This window comes from Mus caroli, unplaced genomic scaffold (genome assembly GCF_978045245.1).
Source record: "Mus caroli unplaced genomic scaffold, Mus_caroli_1 scaffold_14, whole genome shotgun sequence".
NCBI classification, from domain to species: domain Eukaryota; kingdom Metazoa; phylum Chordata; class Mammalia; order Rodentia; family Muridae; genus Mus; species Mus caroli.
In genome coordinates, this window is record NW_028227269.1 from 1,762,852 (window position 1) to 1,779,133 (window position 16,282).

General features: G+C 42.7%; 1 protein-coding gene across 3 annotated transcripts in view; it reads left to right on the plus strand.

Annotated features, from left to right (window-relative positions):
• The window catches only part of Itsn2 (intersectin 2), a 122,570-nt gene that overhangs the window by 82,067 nt on the left and 24,221 nt on the right, over nucleotides 1-16,282 (plus strand). For all 3 annotated transcript variants that reach the window (XM_085830183.1, XM_085830182.1, XM_085830184.1), the window contains 2 exons: nucleotides 918-1,014; nucleotides 1,589-1,780. In XM_085830183.1, the coding sequence (XP_085686309.1) occupies nucleotides 918-1,014; nucleotides 1,589-1,780 (289 nt within the window). The remainder of the gene's footprint in view (nucleotides 1-917; nucleotides 1,015-1,588; nucleotides 1,781-16,282) is intronic.

Here is a 16,282-nt window from a genome sequence, read left to right on the forward strand (position 1 = left end):
GAGGAAATACTCCCCATTGGACTACACACACACACACACACTCTCCGAGGCCTCAGGCTTTGGAAACAGCAGCTCAAAGGAAACAGTACAGACTTAAAATTTTTTTTCCTGAAGGTGTTAACAGATAGATGCCATGTGTACTTTTATAGAGAAAAGCTTTCTTCTCTTATATCTAGTATTTCTTTCCTAGCTTAAATACACTTTAGGGTTAAAAGATGATAATAGGAATAATAGCTGTGTTTTTATGTAAGTTTGCATGTGGTGGAAATGCATTGGCTCTGGCACTATATCTTAGAAACCCTAAAGAACAGGGGTGTACACAGTGGGGATGTTCACTAAGCCCCTCAGTTTCCACCTTCTGTTCCCTTTGAACTAACACCATGGGAAACATGCCCCCCCAGAAATGCTTTATGACTTTCTGATGAACGACAGTGCTGCAGGGTGTACTCTCACTGAGCCATGCCCTTAAGAGTAGTCTTGAACTTGGAAGGAGCTTCCAAAGTGGAACTCGTGGTTCCCTCTCCAGCACCACCTCTTCCTGGCAAGAATGTATGACAAACAAGTTACTGCCACGCAGAGGAGCTGTGTGTGGGAGCCCTGGTGTCTGGAGTTGTTAGTGGGGCTTTTGTCATGTGGGTATGGTGGAGTGTTCATATGGTGAAGCCACTCCAGTCCTGTCACCAGAGTGAGCTGGTATGGCGTGACACAGAGCACCAGCCATAAATCACATGGCTAGATTTGGCATTGCCTAAGCCTTGCAGGTATACTAAGACACTTGCCGGTAATGTTATACCAAAGATTTAGATTCCCTCCAAGGAACCAGGGCAAAGGCCAGTATATGTTGTCATTGGAAAGCCCAGGTCTTTAGGTTTTAAGTGGTAACTTGGTTATTTTTGTTTCTTTTGCTAATTTTATAGGCCAGAGGGAAGAAACGACAGAAGGGATGGTTTCCTGCCAGCCATGTAAAGCTGCTAGGTCCAAGCAGTGAAAGAACCATGCCTACTTTTAATGCTGGTATGCAAGTGGCTACTTTGTGGTTGGTCTTAAAGACTGTTAAAGCACAGGGGGTCTTAGATTAGCTGGCCCTTTGGAAGACCTGGAAAACTTGTTTTTCCTTTGCTCTGCATCAGAGCAGTGTACCACTGGGAATGTCTTCCTGCAGAGTTCTTTTACCCCTTGAAATATGAAATTGCTGCTTCATCATATTAAAGTGAAGTGCTTCATTCGGATTTTTTTTTTTTCCTTTTTTTTTTTTTTCAAGACAGGGTTTCTTTGTGTAGCCCTGGCTGTCCTGGAACTCACCTTGTAGACCAGGCTGAACTCAGAAATGTGCCTGCCTCTGCCTCCTGGGTGCTGGGATTAAAGGCGTGCGTGTGCCGCCAAGCCCGGCTTCACTCGGATTTTTATCTAGCTTTGCTTAGGTTTGGGGGATGTTTTGTTTTGTGAGATGGACTGGGGAAGAAGGTTGGGGAGAGAGCATGTAAAGAAAAACTTTAGCCTAATTTAGAATTTAATAATAATTTAAGTTCCAGGCCAGGGTTGATCCTTGTAGGAAGACTTCATTTCTTCTTTTCTGTTCTTTGGATAGTATGTCAAGTGATTGCTATGTATGACTACATGGCGAGTAACGAAGATGAGCTCACTTTCTCCAAAGGACAGCTGATTAATGTTATGAACAAAGAGGACCCTGACTGGTGGCAAGGAGAAGCCAATGGGCTGACTGGGCTCTTTCCTTCAAACTATGTTAAGATGACAACAGACTCAGATCCAAGTCAACAGTGTGAGTAACATCAAATTACTTCTCTCTCATCTGATATGAAGCCTTTAATATGCTATAGTACCTGTGTTTCTATTCTGGGTCAGATCTTAAACTCAGTACTCACAGTAGATGCAAGTAATATTTCAAATAAGAAAAAACCAAAAGATAAGAGTTGTGCTGCTTTACCATGAATGTTTTCTGCTAGCTTCAGACATTAGTGCTAGTTTTTATCTTTATAAAAAGGTGGGATTTCATGTGGGTTCTTTGGTGCGATGGCATCTAAATTGCAGCTTCCCTTCCTCCCAGCACTGCTTACACTACCCAGAGTTCTTCATCAGCTAAGAGAAAGTAACTGCTACTGAATTTCCCATTGCTGTAGCCTGTCCTTCTAGTGTATACAGGCCGTTAGCTTTGGAATTTCATTTATTTTCTCTGTGTTTACATATCATCCAGTATGGGAAAATTCAAAAACCCATTTTAAATGTTTGCCAAACTCCCTCTAGTGATTCCTTAGAGACTATCTCATGCCACAAAACATTAGTGAATCAGAGGTCAGTTTCACATACAAAAGAGGAAGCGGGAGAAGAAGAAAAAAAAGAAAGGAAACCATTACTCTACAGAAATCTACCTCAGGTTTAAAAGGCTCCTAGAAAAGTGACCTAGCCGGGCGTGGTGGCGCACGCACGCCTTTAATCCCAGCACTCGGGAGGCAGAGGCAGGCGGATTTCTGAGTTCCAGGCCAGCATGGTCTACAGAGTGAGTTCCAGGACAGCCAGGGCTACATAGAGAAACCCTGCCTCGGAAAAAAAAGAGAGAGAGAGAGAGAGAGAAAGAAAAGAAAAGAAAAGAAAAGAAAAGAAAAGAAAAGAAAAGAAAAGAAAAGAAAAGAAAAGAAAAGAAAAGAAAAGAAAAGAAAAGAAACCTAATTAGAGGGCCAGCTTTTTAAAATATGTGTTGGTCTTCTGTAGCCCAGCGTGGCTTCACCCTGATTGCAGTCTAAGAATGACCTTAATACGTTCCTGATCCTCCTGGTTCCAGTTTCTGGTTCTGAATAGATTATAGGCCTGCACTACCATGCTCAAGTGAAATTCTCTATGTGTGTCTCTCTGCCTCCTCCCTCCCTCCCCCTCCCCCCCCCTCCTCCTCTCCTCTTCCCTCTAGTAGTAGTAGCGGTATTGGTGTGGTACTAGAGGTTGATTGAAACTAGGGCCTCATGCATGGTAGGCAGTTACTTAGAACTGAGCCAGCTGTGTTCCCAATTTCTAGTTCTTAAGAGAAGCAGAATTTGGAGGGGGTTTTGGTACACAAGTTAGCATACAGAAAGCATGAATTAGTCAAGGATACATAGCAAATTAACTTTTGGCAGGCCAGACATGGTACACCCCTAGAGTCCCAGCATTCAGGGGGACCATAAGCCCAGTTTAATCTAAAACTAGCCAGTGTCGTTAGTGGCTGCTGTGTTAGTACAACTATATACTTGCACGCCCTCACTGAAATAATGAGAAAATTATAGTATTTGCCCAAATAAAAGGAGGGAATCCTTTCATTTATTATTGTTCTATACCATTTTAAAGAAATGAAGTTCTCATGTGCTTCAATCAAGGCATTTATTCATTTCATAAATATCCTTTAAGTGTCCACCACACAGTCACAGGCATTAGAATCCAATATTCAGAGGCATGCCCTGCTCTAAAGTAGCTTTGGACTTCAATAGGAAATAGTGAATATTTATCCAAAGGGAAAGATCCCTAAATCTATGTGGGAAAGAAGTCATGCATTTGTAGAGGGCTTCTCAGAGTACATTTCACTGGGACCAAGGGGAGGAGTTCCAGTGTGCTAGAAAGGTAAACGGGGTGAAAGAGCTGTTAGTTATTTTCTTGATCGTTTGCCTAGTTAGAGATGAGGAACTAGAACAGCCAAGGGACTGGGTCAAACTTGAGTAGTTTCAAGGTGCTACTTGTTCTACAGTCATTCTCTATAGCTCAGACCTCAGTTGAGGCTGAGGTATATTGGGTTTAATGGTTTGTGTATATCTAAAAATAATAGTACTTTCCTAAATGAATGGCAACGGTTCGTCACCCATCCTGGAATAAAAGAGCTCTTGGGGGATAGTTTCCAAAGAGAGCCTCTGAAAAGTTTGTTTTTCATATAACAACTGTTTAAATCACCTAGGAGACAGCAAAGTACCTGTTAATGCTTGCTCAAAATAGCTATTCTGAGCAACTAGAGAGCCATAATTGCTTTTCAGTAGAGACCAGAGTTCATTGTATCAGTAGCTATGAAATTCACTAAACATAAGTTTACATAGGCCTACATCTTCCAAAGCTCTAGAAAATGCTTTATGCTTATAGTCAAGAATTCATTTGAGAACATATTTAGCTACTAGATATTTAGAAGTGAATCATTTACTAATTATAGTCTTTCTTTGAGGCACTAGTGCTGGTTAAATTGTAGATTACCAGTTGTGCTTCTCCAGCCCTTATAAACACTATTTTCATTTTAATATACAATTGGGACTTTGAAGGTTTAGGATTTTAGTGGTTCAAATGTATTCAGTTGATGTTGCATGTGACTGTTAGTCACATTTTTTTTCTCACCCTCTTAATTTACATTATGTTCATTTTATTCCTCATTTTTCTTTTTTTAGGACCCAATGTTGTCTTCCAGTTGTGAAAGCACCCCAGAGACCCACTATCCAAGTTTGACTCTAGCGTGGAGGCAGGGCAGGCAGCCCTGATCAAATATCTCCTACACAATTTGTTTACTTCGTTTGAATGTTAGAACCACTTGTGATTATTTCTATGTGTTTCTAATTTACAGTTAAAATTTATTTGTAACAATTTCAAGGATAGTGGGTCTTTGTGTGGCTTTCCCTGCTGTTCTCTCTGGCATCCTTTAGCATTTTTTCTTCTTTTTTTAAAATTTGGCACTTGTAGGTCATTAGCATGCATATTCAGTTTGCCCTTACGTGGTGGGAGTACAAACACACAAAGACCCACTATTGCACAAACTGTTCTCTCTGGTTTGGAATGGTCTGCCATGCTTTTCCAATGCTCTTGCAAATTATATATTTATTACAGAATTCAGATGATGTTTGTTTATGTTCTGCTATTATATTTGATCTAACCCTAATCACAAGGGCCCATAATTGGCTCCATCTATGATTTGCCCTCAAATAAGCACTGTCTTGTTACTTTCTAATATGCCACTATGAGTAACTGTAGTTAGGCCTAACTGTAGTTAGGCCACGAACTGGAAATAGCCTTTTCTATATTTTCTCTGTAAACCGAGCAGGAGCACTAACATTGGGGGACCTTACCTGGTCTCACAGAAGAGGAAAGCAGTGTGCTCTGACCAGTGAATGTAGAGTAGTGAATATTGAGTCTGCCTCAGCTGCCCACGAATGAGCGCGGGCCTAGGGCAGTTTCCTTATGGTCTTAGGTGCTCTAGGCTGCAGAGCTCCTAAACTGCCCTGGGCTCCAGCACACAGTGCTTTATTGATGACATAAACATAGTCTGTTTTCAAGAATGGAAAGTTTCCATCACTGACTGTAAGGTAAGAAACCATCCCTATCTTAGAGCACTTATATCAACAATATATTCTAAAGTAGAATTTATGGTATCTCTGTGGTCAGGTGACTACTTACCCTAGTATACAAAATAGCACTTGTTGGCATTCATAATGCATTTAGTAAAATCCATAAGGAAACCTTTAAAGAGTTTGTAGCAAACCTGAAGCCGACATGTAGGCTTTAGCCAAGGACCCATAGCATAGGAAGAGCACACGAGAGCTGGCATTCCTCTGTGCCCGGGAGGCTTCTTAAGCGATTAGAGTATTGATGTCATTGTCTACATGTTACTGGTAGTTGTCTCCCACATTGGCTATTTTGGCATAGAATTTTACTTCTTCCTTTGAGTGGAAAGCACCCTAAACATAATAGGCATTATTATAAATTAATATGTGTGATAGCACTTAGCTGATATGAGTTTTAATACAGTATTAAACCACATTTGAAAATCAATGAACAGTTTATGCAATTCAAAATGTTTACAAATTGCTGTGCAATCTACTGTTTGTGAAATGTCAGGTAGGTGTATATACGACTAGAGTCTTACTCCTCACAGCGTTCTTTGAGAAAGCGAACCATGCTTTTATACCTCTCGCTTTAAGGTAAAGGCATATTTTGTGCAATATTTATGTTAATGTGCCTATATATATAATGAATGAATTATTACAATCGTGCATTGCCTAAATCATGACTTGAGGAAAAAAAAACCCAACAGTTTAGTTACAGTTTTACAAAACCCAAATATCTGTACTGGAAACGTTCACATTCTTGAGGTTATTAGATGTCTGTGCTCCCTGGGTGGGAGTTCTGTAGATTCCTTAGACCACCTCCATTTTAGCACTTGCCATCATGACAGTATTTTACATAACATTCATAGGAAAGCAATAATTTCAATTTACAGATGGGTAAGAGAATTGCCTGCAATCACTAAATGACAATGCAAAGACTGATTTCAAACTGACTTTTCTACATTATATAGATTACCTGATTTTTCCTTTTGTCTCATCAACATTCTGCCTTTCCATCCTTAAATGCCATGTGTGGCCAGCTGCTTTCTATGCTGAGGTCAGAAATCCAGTCCCACTAACTAACTGCATTGTTTCATAAAATACCTTTTTTCTTTATAATTTTTATTTGGGGCTTCTCTACTATACTTATAAATTTATCCAAAAGTATTTTTATAGGTCAAATCTCTTGACTTCGCCATCATGAAAAGTAGATTATAGCCAAGTGTGGTGGTGCACACCTTTAATCCCAGTACTGGAGAGGCAGAGACAGGCAGATCTCTGTGAGTCCGAGGCCAGCCTGGTGTACCATGTGAGTCCAAGATAGCCAGGGCTCTGTTACACAGAGAAACTCTGTCTCAGAACAACAACAAAATAGATTCTTGGAACTGGCATTCAGGTTGAGCTCAGCATCTGCAGTCAGTCTGAAAATATGTTTAACAGGTAGGTGCCTGTGGAGTAAGTCACATACTGGCCCAACAATCAAAGCAAATGTCGTACAGCAAGTAAACTCACTGTGTTAACCGACTACTACTCTGTAGGCATTTCATCACATACCTGATAGAAAGCTGCAAGAAAGGAGATTGAGTGACAGACAATCGTTTACATTGTTCTTATAAGTGCATGCAATCTGTTGCAATCCCTTATCCAGCCGTGTGTTTGCTTTCTTCCTGATTTAAAGTAAGGCAGCCTCTGTTGCTTAGGAGTTTCTTGGAGACATACTTTACACATGAGCACACGGTGGATCAACTTGAACTTGTAGGATACACAGTTTAAGAGCACACTGTGGGACAGGCATTTCTAAAGCATGCACTTGAACTTGATTGGTGTTCCAGCAGTGAAGAAAAGGCTACAGCCAAAGCTGTTATTTTAGAAGATTTAAAACCTAAAAGTTAACCTTATTGATTATATACTTTCTCTGATTCTTTGAGAAATTTTGAAATAATGTAATACTTAAAACAGTAATTGTTTTAGAATAAAATGTGATACCAGAGTTCAAAAGAAAATGATTAGGGCTGAGAGGAAAGGCAGAGAAATAAATGCCAGGTCCAGTCCAAAGCTTTATTTGCCAAGTTTTCTTAGAATGAAATTTACCAAGTTATGAGTTCTTGTAAATACATAACAGAATACTGAGAAGCCTGTGCCTGAATGGCATTATTAGATGCTGCTGTGATGCTACTGTAATGTAATAAACTATTAAATTGTTGCAAAGTGATGTATTTGCCTTACATTTTTATTTTGTGTGTCTTGAAAACTATAGTATTAAAGGTATTGAGATTGTGCAAATGCTGGGCACGCTTGGCATGAAATAATCTGTTTTTATTTTTACACAATTGTAATATAACTATGCAAGTGTGTTTATTAAAAGAACACAAACTCCATTACTTGTATTGTGTATTTCTTTTGAAGCATCCTTTTAAGTCTTACTTTAATTATTTGTATAATAAGTGTGATTAGATGACTTTGGGACTTTGCTTTTCTCTTAGTGTAGTCTCAGGGTGCAGACCAGTAGTCAAGATGTATAGAATCTGAGATAATTATACATTGATCTCAAAAGCAAAAGAGATTTTTACTTTGCTATTGCTATGCTGTTGTATAGAGAAGATAACTATAATCAAAGATAATAGCAATATTTTATTTGCAGTTTTTTCCACAATTTTTTTTAAATATTGAAAGAAACTTAGAAGACATTTTAGTAAAGACTAAGAGGCTAATAGAAGACCCTGCAGCAGGGTACTAGCTGCAGTAGAACTTAGATAGCAAAGGAGAGCGAGGACAAGCTAGCGTGGCATTTGCCATGGAATGGAAGTCCCAGCACTGTGGCAGACTTGTTTTCCCTGTGCATCAGGAAAGCAGAGGAGGAGTGCCTAGGAGTGCCTAGTTACACCCGGGATTGGTGAGGCAGAGAAGATTTGCTGGAATGCGGGCAGCAGCTGACAGACCATAAGTAGGAGGAAGCCTGGCTCAGTGCAGGAATAATCTACACACACTAAAGTTGTGGGGTGGGCAGGAGGCGTGATAAGACGCTTCGGTACTGTGAGGGTGGAACTGTGAAGCCACAGGAAAGTAGAGGCTCAGACACAGGTGTGGGTAACAGTTCTCTAGCTTGGCCATGTTGGAATGACCTGGAAGCTCTAAAATGCTAATGAGTCCCAGGCAGCATGGTCTGAAGTTCAGCCTGAGCTTGGGGATGTTTTCCAAGTTTCCCAGATGATGCTGGTCTGGTATGCATCAGAGGTGAAGAAAATGGTCAAAGCTCTAAGGGAAACTTGGTATTCCTTAGGCACTGATGCAATGGGAGGGAGCGGGATAGAATCTCTGTGCCATGCACGGAGCCAGAGGTGGGGGAAGAAGGTGAGTTTGCTTTTGTTTGCTTTTGTTTTGTTTTGTTTTGTTTTGTTTTGTTTTGTTTTTACTATAAAGGACTATCCTGATAGAGTTGCCTAGCTATTTAGAAAGATATAGTCCAGAAGCCCAGCATTAAGTACACACCAGCTGGAATTGGCACCATTGTGCATACTAGTAGCTTTTGGATAGTTGAGGCTCCTTAGGGAAAGGAGCAGACCTGTGTGATCTTCAGCCAGGGCTGAGAAGTAGGAGGACCCAGGATAACAGGTAGCAGGATTTGTGAGGGTGGAGTGCTGTGGAGCTACCATTTAGAAAACAAGCAGACCCTGCCTGTGTCAAAAATGGGACTCCTTAGATACTCTCTTAAGATCCATGAACAAAATAACTCATTTTTACAGATGGGAAAATTAAAATGAGCTAAAGTCCCAATAAGGGACAAGTTGGCTTAGTGAGGCTGGCTTCTGAGTTCATGCTGTGAACCTCATATACTTGTGTGCTAAAGCTACTGCCATCTTTATCATCATAAAGTCTGGCAGTGCACATTGCTCCTACCAGTAAAAAGAGGAGAAACACACAGAGAAAAAGCCAGAATGAAGTATAACAGCAAGAGCCTGTGGTGATAGCATCCAGGAGAAGATTGCCCATAATCACTCTTATTGAGATGTAATCCATATACCCCTTTAAAATGTACAACTCAGTGGTTTTAATGTATTACAGTCATGCAGCCATTGCCGTAATCAATTATAAAATATTTTCATCACCTCAAAAGAACTTTAAATTATCACTCTCTTATCACCTTGTAACCACATACATACACACAACATACAACATACATAGTCCTTAGCCCTACGAATCCACTAATCCACTTTATGTCTCCATGTGTTTGCCTGATCTGGACATTCCTCCTCTGTGTTAGAAGATGTGTGGGCAATTGAGATTGACTTATTTCTCATAACATCTAAGTTGTAGGATGTATCAATACATTATTCCATTTTATGGCCAGGTTAAAATTTTCTTGTTTGGCTCTGCCGTGTTTTGGGTTCCTTTGGAAAATACCAAAGCACCTGGTTTCCAGGTCTCAGTGTGATGTTTTGTAAGAACCACACTGTTCCAAAGTGGCAGCTCCATGCATTGCTCCAGCTATGCTCCAGCAATGAAGGAATCCCTGTTGCCTCAGTCCATTCAGCATTTGCTGTTGTGCTGTGGCCTCTGGCCAAGCTAATGCGTGTGCTGGTATTTTGTTTTACTATACCTTTCCCTGAAGAGAGGTGGTATACAGAATCCTTTTTTAAGGAGACATCTTGCTCAGTAGCCCTGGCTGGCCCTGAATTCAGAGATGTGCTTGCCTCTGCTTCCCAACTGTCAGGATTAAAGGTGAGCACCCAGCAGTGTTCATGCATCCCTTGCCACCCACACATCTTCTTTGCTGAGGCACTAAGGTCTATGGCCTGTTCTTTAAGTCAGATGTTCTTATTTATTGTTGAGTTAGTTGTATATGTTGGGTAATATTTTCATGTCAGATGTAGGGTTTATAACTATTTTCTTATAATCTGTGACTTGTCTTTTTTTTTTCTCTCTCTCTCTTGACCCTGTGTTTCATAAAACAAAAATTTAAATTTTAGTTTAGTCCAGCTTGTGAAATTCCCTGTAGACTATGCCTTTGTGTCATATTCTAAGTTATCACTTACCCTAAAGCCACGTAGATTTTTTTTCCTCTTATCTTCCGTGCGCTCTACATTTTTGTGGCTCACATTTGGTACTTGAGGATGGTGCATTTTCAGGTCCTTTTAATGAGGAATATAGGTCTAGCTAGGGCAGCACTTCTCAACCTGTGGGTCGCAACCTCTTTGTGTGCCAAATGACCCTTCCACAGGGGATGCTTATCAGATGTCCTGCACATCAGACATTTACATTAAGATTCATAACAGTAGCTGGGTGTGGTGGTGCACATCTTTAATCCCAGCACTCGGGAGGCAGAGGCAGGCAGATTTCTGAGTTCGAGGCCAGCCTGGTCTAAAAAGCCAGCCTGGTCTAAAAAGTGAGTTCCAGGACAGCCAGGGCTACACAGAGAAACCCTGTCTCGAGAAAAAAAAAAAAAAAAAGGAAAGAAAGAAAAAAGGAAAAAAAGATTCATAACAGTAGCAGAGTTTCAGTAATGACATAGCAACAATGACAAAAATAATGTTATGGTTGGGAGTCACCACAGCATGAGAAACTGTATTGAAGGGTTGCAGCATTAGGAAGGCTGAGAACCATTGGTGTAGCAATCATATGTCCCAGAGTCGTCTATTGAGATTCCTCTCTTTGTTATTGCCTGTGCTTCTGCATCAGAGATCAGTTGGATGTTGTCTGAGTGAATTTCTGTGTTTCCTTGGGTCTCATTGGTCAGTCCATCTGCCTATTCTCTTGCTCAGACCACGCTGTCTTGGTTCTTGCAGTCCAGTACTGGGCCTTTTTCTTTTTTCATACCATGGTAGCTATTCTGGGTCCTTTGCCTCACCATGTAAACGTCAGGGTTAATTGTGAATCATTTTTCTTTGTCTTAAACAAGAACAAGAAATGATGAGATGTTATTATGAGACAGACTTCAGTTCTGTTGTCAAAAGGCAGTAGTCACTCAGTGTCTCAACGAAAGTGAAGAAGCAGAATGACCCTGGGAGGCCACGCCTTGTCTGTCACTGAGGATGAAAGCCACAATGCACATTTGGCATTAGGAAGCACTACACATAGTAAGCACAACACATAGTAAGTTCTAGAGATAATAGCTAACATGTTGTGAACATTTTTGTGCAGTACATAGTGAACGAGGCATTTGGGGTTGACAGATTGGAGCTCCAGTCCATCTCGACTCTGGAATTCATGTTCCGAGGCCCCCGCCCCCATCTTCTTTTCCCTAACCAGAACCTGCTTTTCCTGCAAACCAGAGAAGTAGAACCGTCACCATCGAGGTGAGGAGAAGTGATGGACGTCAGCTTTGGGTGAATCCAAGTTGACCAAGTTACATTCAGAACCCTGGAGGAGCCTGCTGCTGGATCCGAGTGTTACTGTGAAAGCAGAGTCAGGAGATGCTAAGTAATAGCTGTGTCCTGACCTCACAGTGTAGGGTGCTCTCCAGCTATGCAATCATGGACAGTAGAAGTAGGAGCTGTATGAACATTCCGGGGAGGGGAGATAAGAGGCGTGTAGGCGACTCAGTGACACCAAGGAAGTGGAGATTTATGAAGTCCCTCTGCCCTGGACAGGGGGCTGTTTGAGTGAGTCCTGATGCAAAGTATTGCAGCAAGTATCTGCAAGGTTCTAATTGTTGCTGGGGAGAGGGTGTGCAAAGGATTGTGTGCCAGGTAGAGGGTGTGTGAATGAGTGTGTGCCAGGTAGAAGGTATGTGAAAGATTGTGTGCCGGGTAGAGGGTGTGTGAATGAGTGTGTGCTGGGTAGAGGGTGTGTGAAAGATTGTGTGCTGGGTAGAGGGTGTGTGAATGAGTGTGTGCCGGGTAGAGGGTGTGTGAATGAGTGTGTGCTGGGTAGAGGGTGTGTGAATGAGTGTGTGCCGGGTAGACGGTGTGTGAAAGATTGTGTGCCGGGTAGAGGGTGTGCAAAGGACGAATGATGTCACTAAGAAACAGAGAGTTAAGGGAAGGCAAAGGTCATGCTGGCTTTGTTTGCAGTACTGGGGGGTTTGATTCTGGATAGTTATTCTAGTTCATTCTTCCTCCAGAAGTCAGCTCAGCATCAAACCAAATCATGTGTGTAGTCTACATCCGGCATCTAGTGAGTGTGGCGTAGGCTCTGCTGCGTGTTGCTTTCCTTCCGACGTGAGAACCCTGATAGCTCTGCCGTGCTGCTCAGCCGCAGAGCTACAGAGCTCCATCCTCCATTCAGGAGGCGTCAGCGTCGCCTTAGTCAGAGGGTCACATAGTGTTTAGAGGCAGAACTTCTAGATTAGGAGCAAGGAAGGAGCTGCCCCTCTTGTTCTATCCCTTGCATACAGTCTGAATTCTGAAGAGCAACTGAGTTAAGTCTGTGATGAAGCAGGCAGGAGTAGGCAGCACATGGATCCTAACCTGAAGTAACTGCCAAGGACAGAGTGTGCGCTGTCAAACAAACGTTTTGCGCGTCAGCCGGTGCCCTGACGATCTCAGTTCAGATTCCCTAACACCCCCCCAAAACTGGAATCCAAGCACTTAGCAGGCAGACACAGGGATCCCCCCCAGAGCCACCTGGCTAAATAAGCTAAAATCTGTGGGCCCCGGATTCAGCAAAGACCCCACTTCAGTAAGTTCAGTGGAGAGTAATCAAGGATGACACCCAACATCAGCCCCTGGCCTCCACACAATCTCACATACACATGCATTCACATACCACATATAAATGCACACAAAGGAAAAGAGTTCTCTGTTGGTCTTTATGATTTAGGCACACAAAGATCTCTTATGATCTTTCACAGCAGAGTAGGAAATGAAAATAAATCCAATAAAAGTATCAATAAGGTTGCTTTGGGGAAATTCTAGAATACTACTATTATGTGGTAGCTTTCTAATGTTCTAAAATATTTCAATACAGTTGCATTTAAATAAGCAACCTAAGGTTTGATGTTCAATTTGGTAGATCAGAAAGATACCGGAGCCCAAGTTGATGAAGCACACAGCACATGAGTGTAATCCCAGCACTTGGGAGGTAAGACAGAATGATCAGAGTTCAAGGTCAGCCTGAACAGCAAAACTAACCTATGTCTAAAAAGAAGGAGGAAGCTGGGCAGTGGTGATGCATGCCTTTAATCCCAGTACTTGGGAGGCAGAGGCAGGCGGATTTCTGAGTTCAAGGCCAGCCTGGTCTACAGAGTGAGTTCCAGGACAGCCAGGGCTACACAGAGAAACCCTGTCTTGAAAAGACAAAAAAACAAAAAAACAAAACAAAAAAAAACAAAAAACAAAAAAAAAGGAGGAAAAGGAGGAATGAGGAGGAAGGAAAAGAAGAAGACTTTTAAATCTGTTTGCCGCAGAACAATTGCCTAGCATGCATGAAAGCGCAGATTTGATCCCCGGCAACACCAGCAAATCAATAAAAATTTGTTAAGGAATTATTTAAATTTTCAGACATATATATTTCCCCATCACTTTCTGATAGAAGCATACTACTTGATATGCCATTTGTCCTTAAGAAAATATTTACCAAGTAGATTAAAAAATATATTGACTTATAAAATAGTAGTTTTCTAGAGCCCTTATAAGACTTGGTTATGTATTAGGGCAGCCTGCAGAGAGTTGCTCAGTTTAGTCTTCTGCGTTTACTGTTGGGGGCTATCTATCTCTTCACAGAGCTTCCACACAGTGCAGCCAACAACCAGTATGCGATACTCAGGGCGTCTAGCAGGGCAACGCACAGAAAACCACATTGTTCTGCGGCCTTGCTCTCCTCAGAATGGGCAAGGCCTTTCTGGTACTTATGACCTAATCTGACCAAACAGCCAGCACAGACTGCCCTTTGTCCTCTGACTTTTGGGATCTTCCCAGAATTTTCTATCTCCCTTCTGAGCATCTCTCTGTGCTCAGAGATTTTTGTCCAGGGATTTAGAACAGTGGCTCATGGCCATTGAAGTAGCACAGTTTTCATTAGCTGTGCTCCATAATTTGTTTCCACAGCTAGGGGCTTATAGTTCAGCTCACTCCAACTCCCCGTCTGTCCAATCTTCCTGCCCATCAGTACTTACAAGGAATTTTTCATCACTTTTTTTTGTGAGCAGTATTGTCAGTCAGGGTCCATCTCATCATATTTTATCAATTCTTGAAGAAAACCTACTAGGGTGCCAGGCACTGTGGATATAGCAGATTATAATAAAACTTACAAAAATACAGCCCTCTGCCAGTGGAGGGTAGAAAATGAACAAATGAGATTAACCAAGTATGCTACATCTCAGGAAAATACAGCATCGAGGGCGGGGGGAGTGCTGGGTGGGATGTTAATGGATGCTCAAAAATGTCTCCAAATTGGTAATCTGGGAAGCAAAGCCCTGAAGGGCACCGAGGAGATCTGGGGAAAGGACATTCTAGGAGGAGGGGACAGCATACCCTTGGGCCTGCCATAGGAGTGAGTCTGTGATGCTCAGAGAACAGGGTGGTGGCCAGTGTCTTGGAACAGAAAACAACGGGAGCAGGAAACAAAACAGGTGCTCACGGAGATGGGGCAGTAGCTGAGATTCTTTGGGGCTGTTTTATAATAACTCTGGCTTTTGTATGCAGCAAGAAAACCCCTTTAAAGGGTTTTAATCAAAGGAGAGACATGATCTGATGTGTTTTAACAGGATTGCTCTGCTCAATTAAAGTGAGGGAAGGGAACCAGAAAGAAGCAAGAGGGTCCACTAGGAACCTGCACAGTGGTCCAAGCAGAGCCTGGACGGTAGTGACTGGATCCCAGTGGTGATGATGGTGTGGTGCAAACTGGTCAGATTAGGGGGAGGGGGTGGCGTTAGAGCCAGTGAGTGGATTGTATGTGGGGAGTAAGACCCAAAGTTCTTAGCACGAGCTGGGGAGAAATGGCACTCACACTGAGTTAGGGGTTAGGCGACAGGAAGGAGGTGACTTTTGGTCTTCTGTTGATGAGGGAGATCCTGCTGAGGCAAGAGAACGAACGTATTTTTACATACAGAGTATAAATGTGGGACTGGACCAACACATCCTTAGCCAAATCACTGAGTCCACAGAGAGGAGACCCAGAGGCCACTCACCCTGAGGAGTCTGGATGGCTGTGGGGGAGTGAGGAAGGGAGACCTGGAAAGGCCGCAAGGACTATTTGAGGAGAGGTGCTGACCCTGAGGAACGAGGGGGGAGGGTGTGGCTTGGAGTGGGACTCTGGCCTGGGTGGATCTTCAGCAAGAGAGTGATTCCAGGAGTCAGTGATGGCGGTGAGCGGAGTTCCTGCTGCTAACAGAATGACCCATGGGCATCAGGAAGCTGCCTGTCATTTTGCCCTTTCTTCCTTTTTTAACAATTTTTTTCGCTTTACATCCTGATCCTGCTCCCCCTCTCCTCCCTCCCCTTCTCCTCTGAAAGAGTGGAGGTCCCCCTGGATATCCCCCCACCCTGGCACATCAAGGCTTTGCAGGGCTGGGCACTTCTCCCACTGAGGCCAGACAAAACAGTCTAGTTAGGGGAATGGATTCCACAGACAGGCAACAGCTTTAGGGATAGCTCCCACTTCATTTGTTCCAGATCCACATGAAGACCAAGCTGCATATCTGCTACATATGTGTTGGGGGGCCTAGGTTCAGCCTGTGTATGCTCGTTGGTTGGTGGCTCGGACTCTGAGAGCCCCAAGGGTCCAGGTTAGTTGACTCTCTTGCTCTTCCTGTGGAGTTCCTATCCCCTTTGGAGCCCACAATCCTTCCCCACAACTCGTCCTTAAAAGTCCCCAAGCTTCATCCACTGGTTGATTGTGGGTCTCTGAGTCAGCTGCTGGGTGGAGCCTCTCAGAGGACAGCAGTGCTAGACTCCTGTCTGCAAGTGTAACAGTATCATTAGCAGTGTCAGGGATTAGTGCTTGCTCATGGAATGGGTCTCTAGTTATTACTTGACCCCCTCAGTCTCTGCTCCACCCCCCCCCATCCC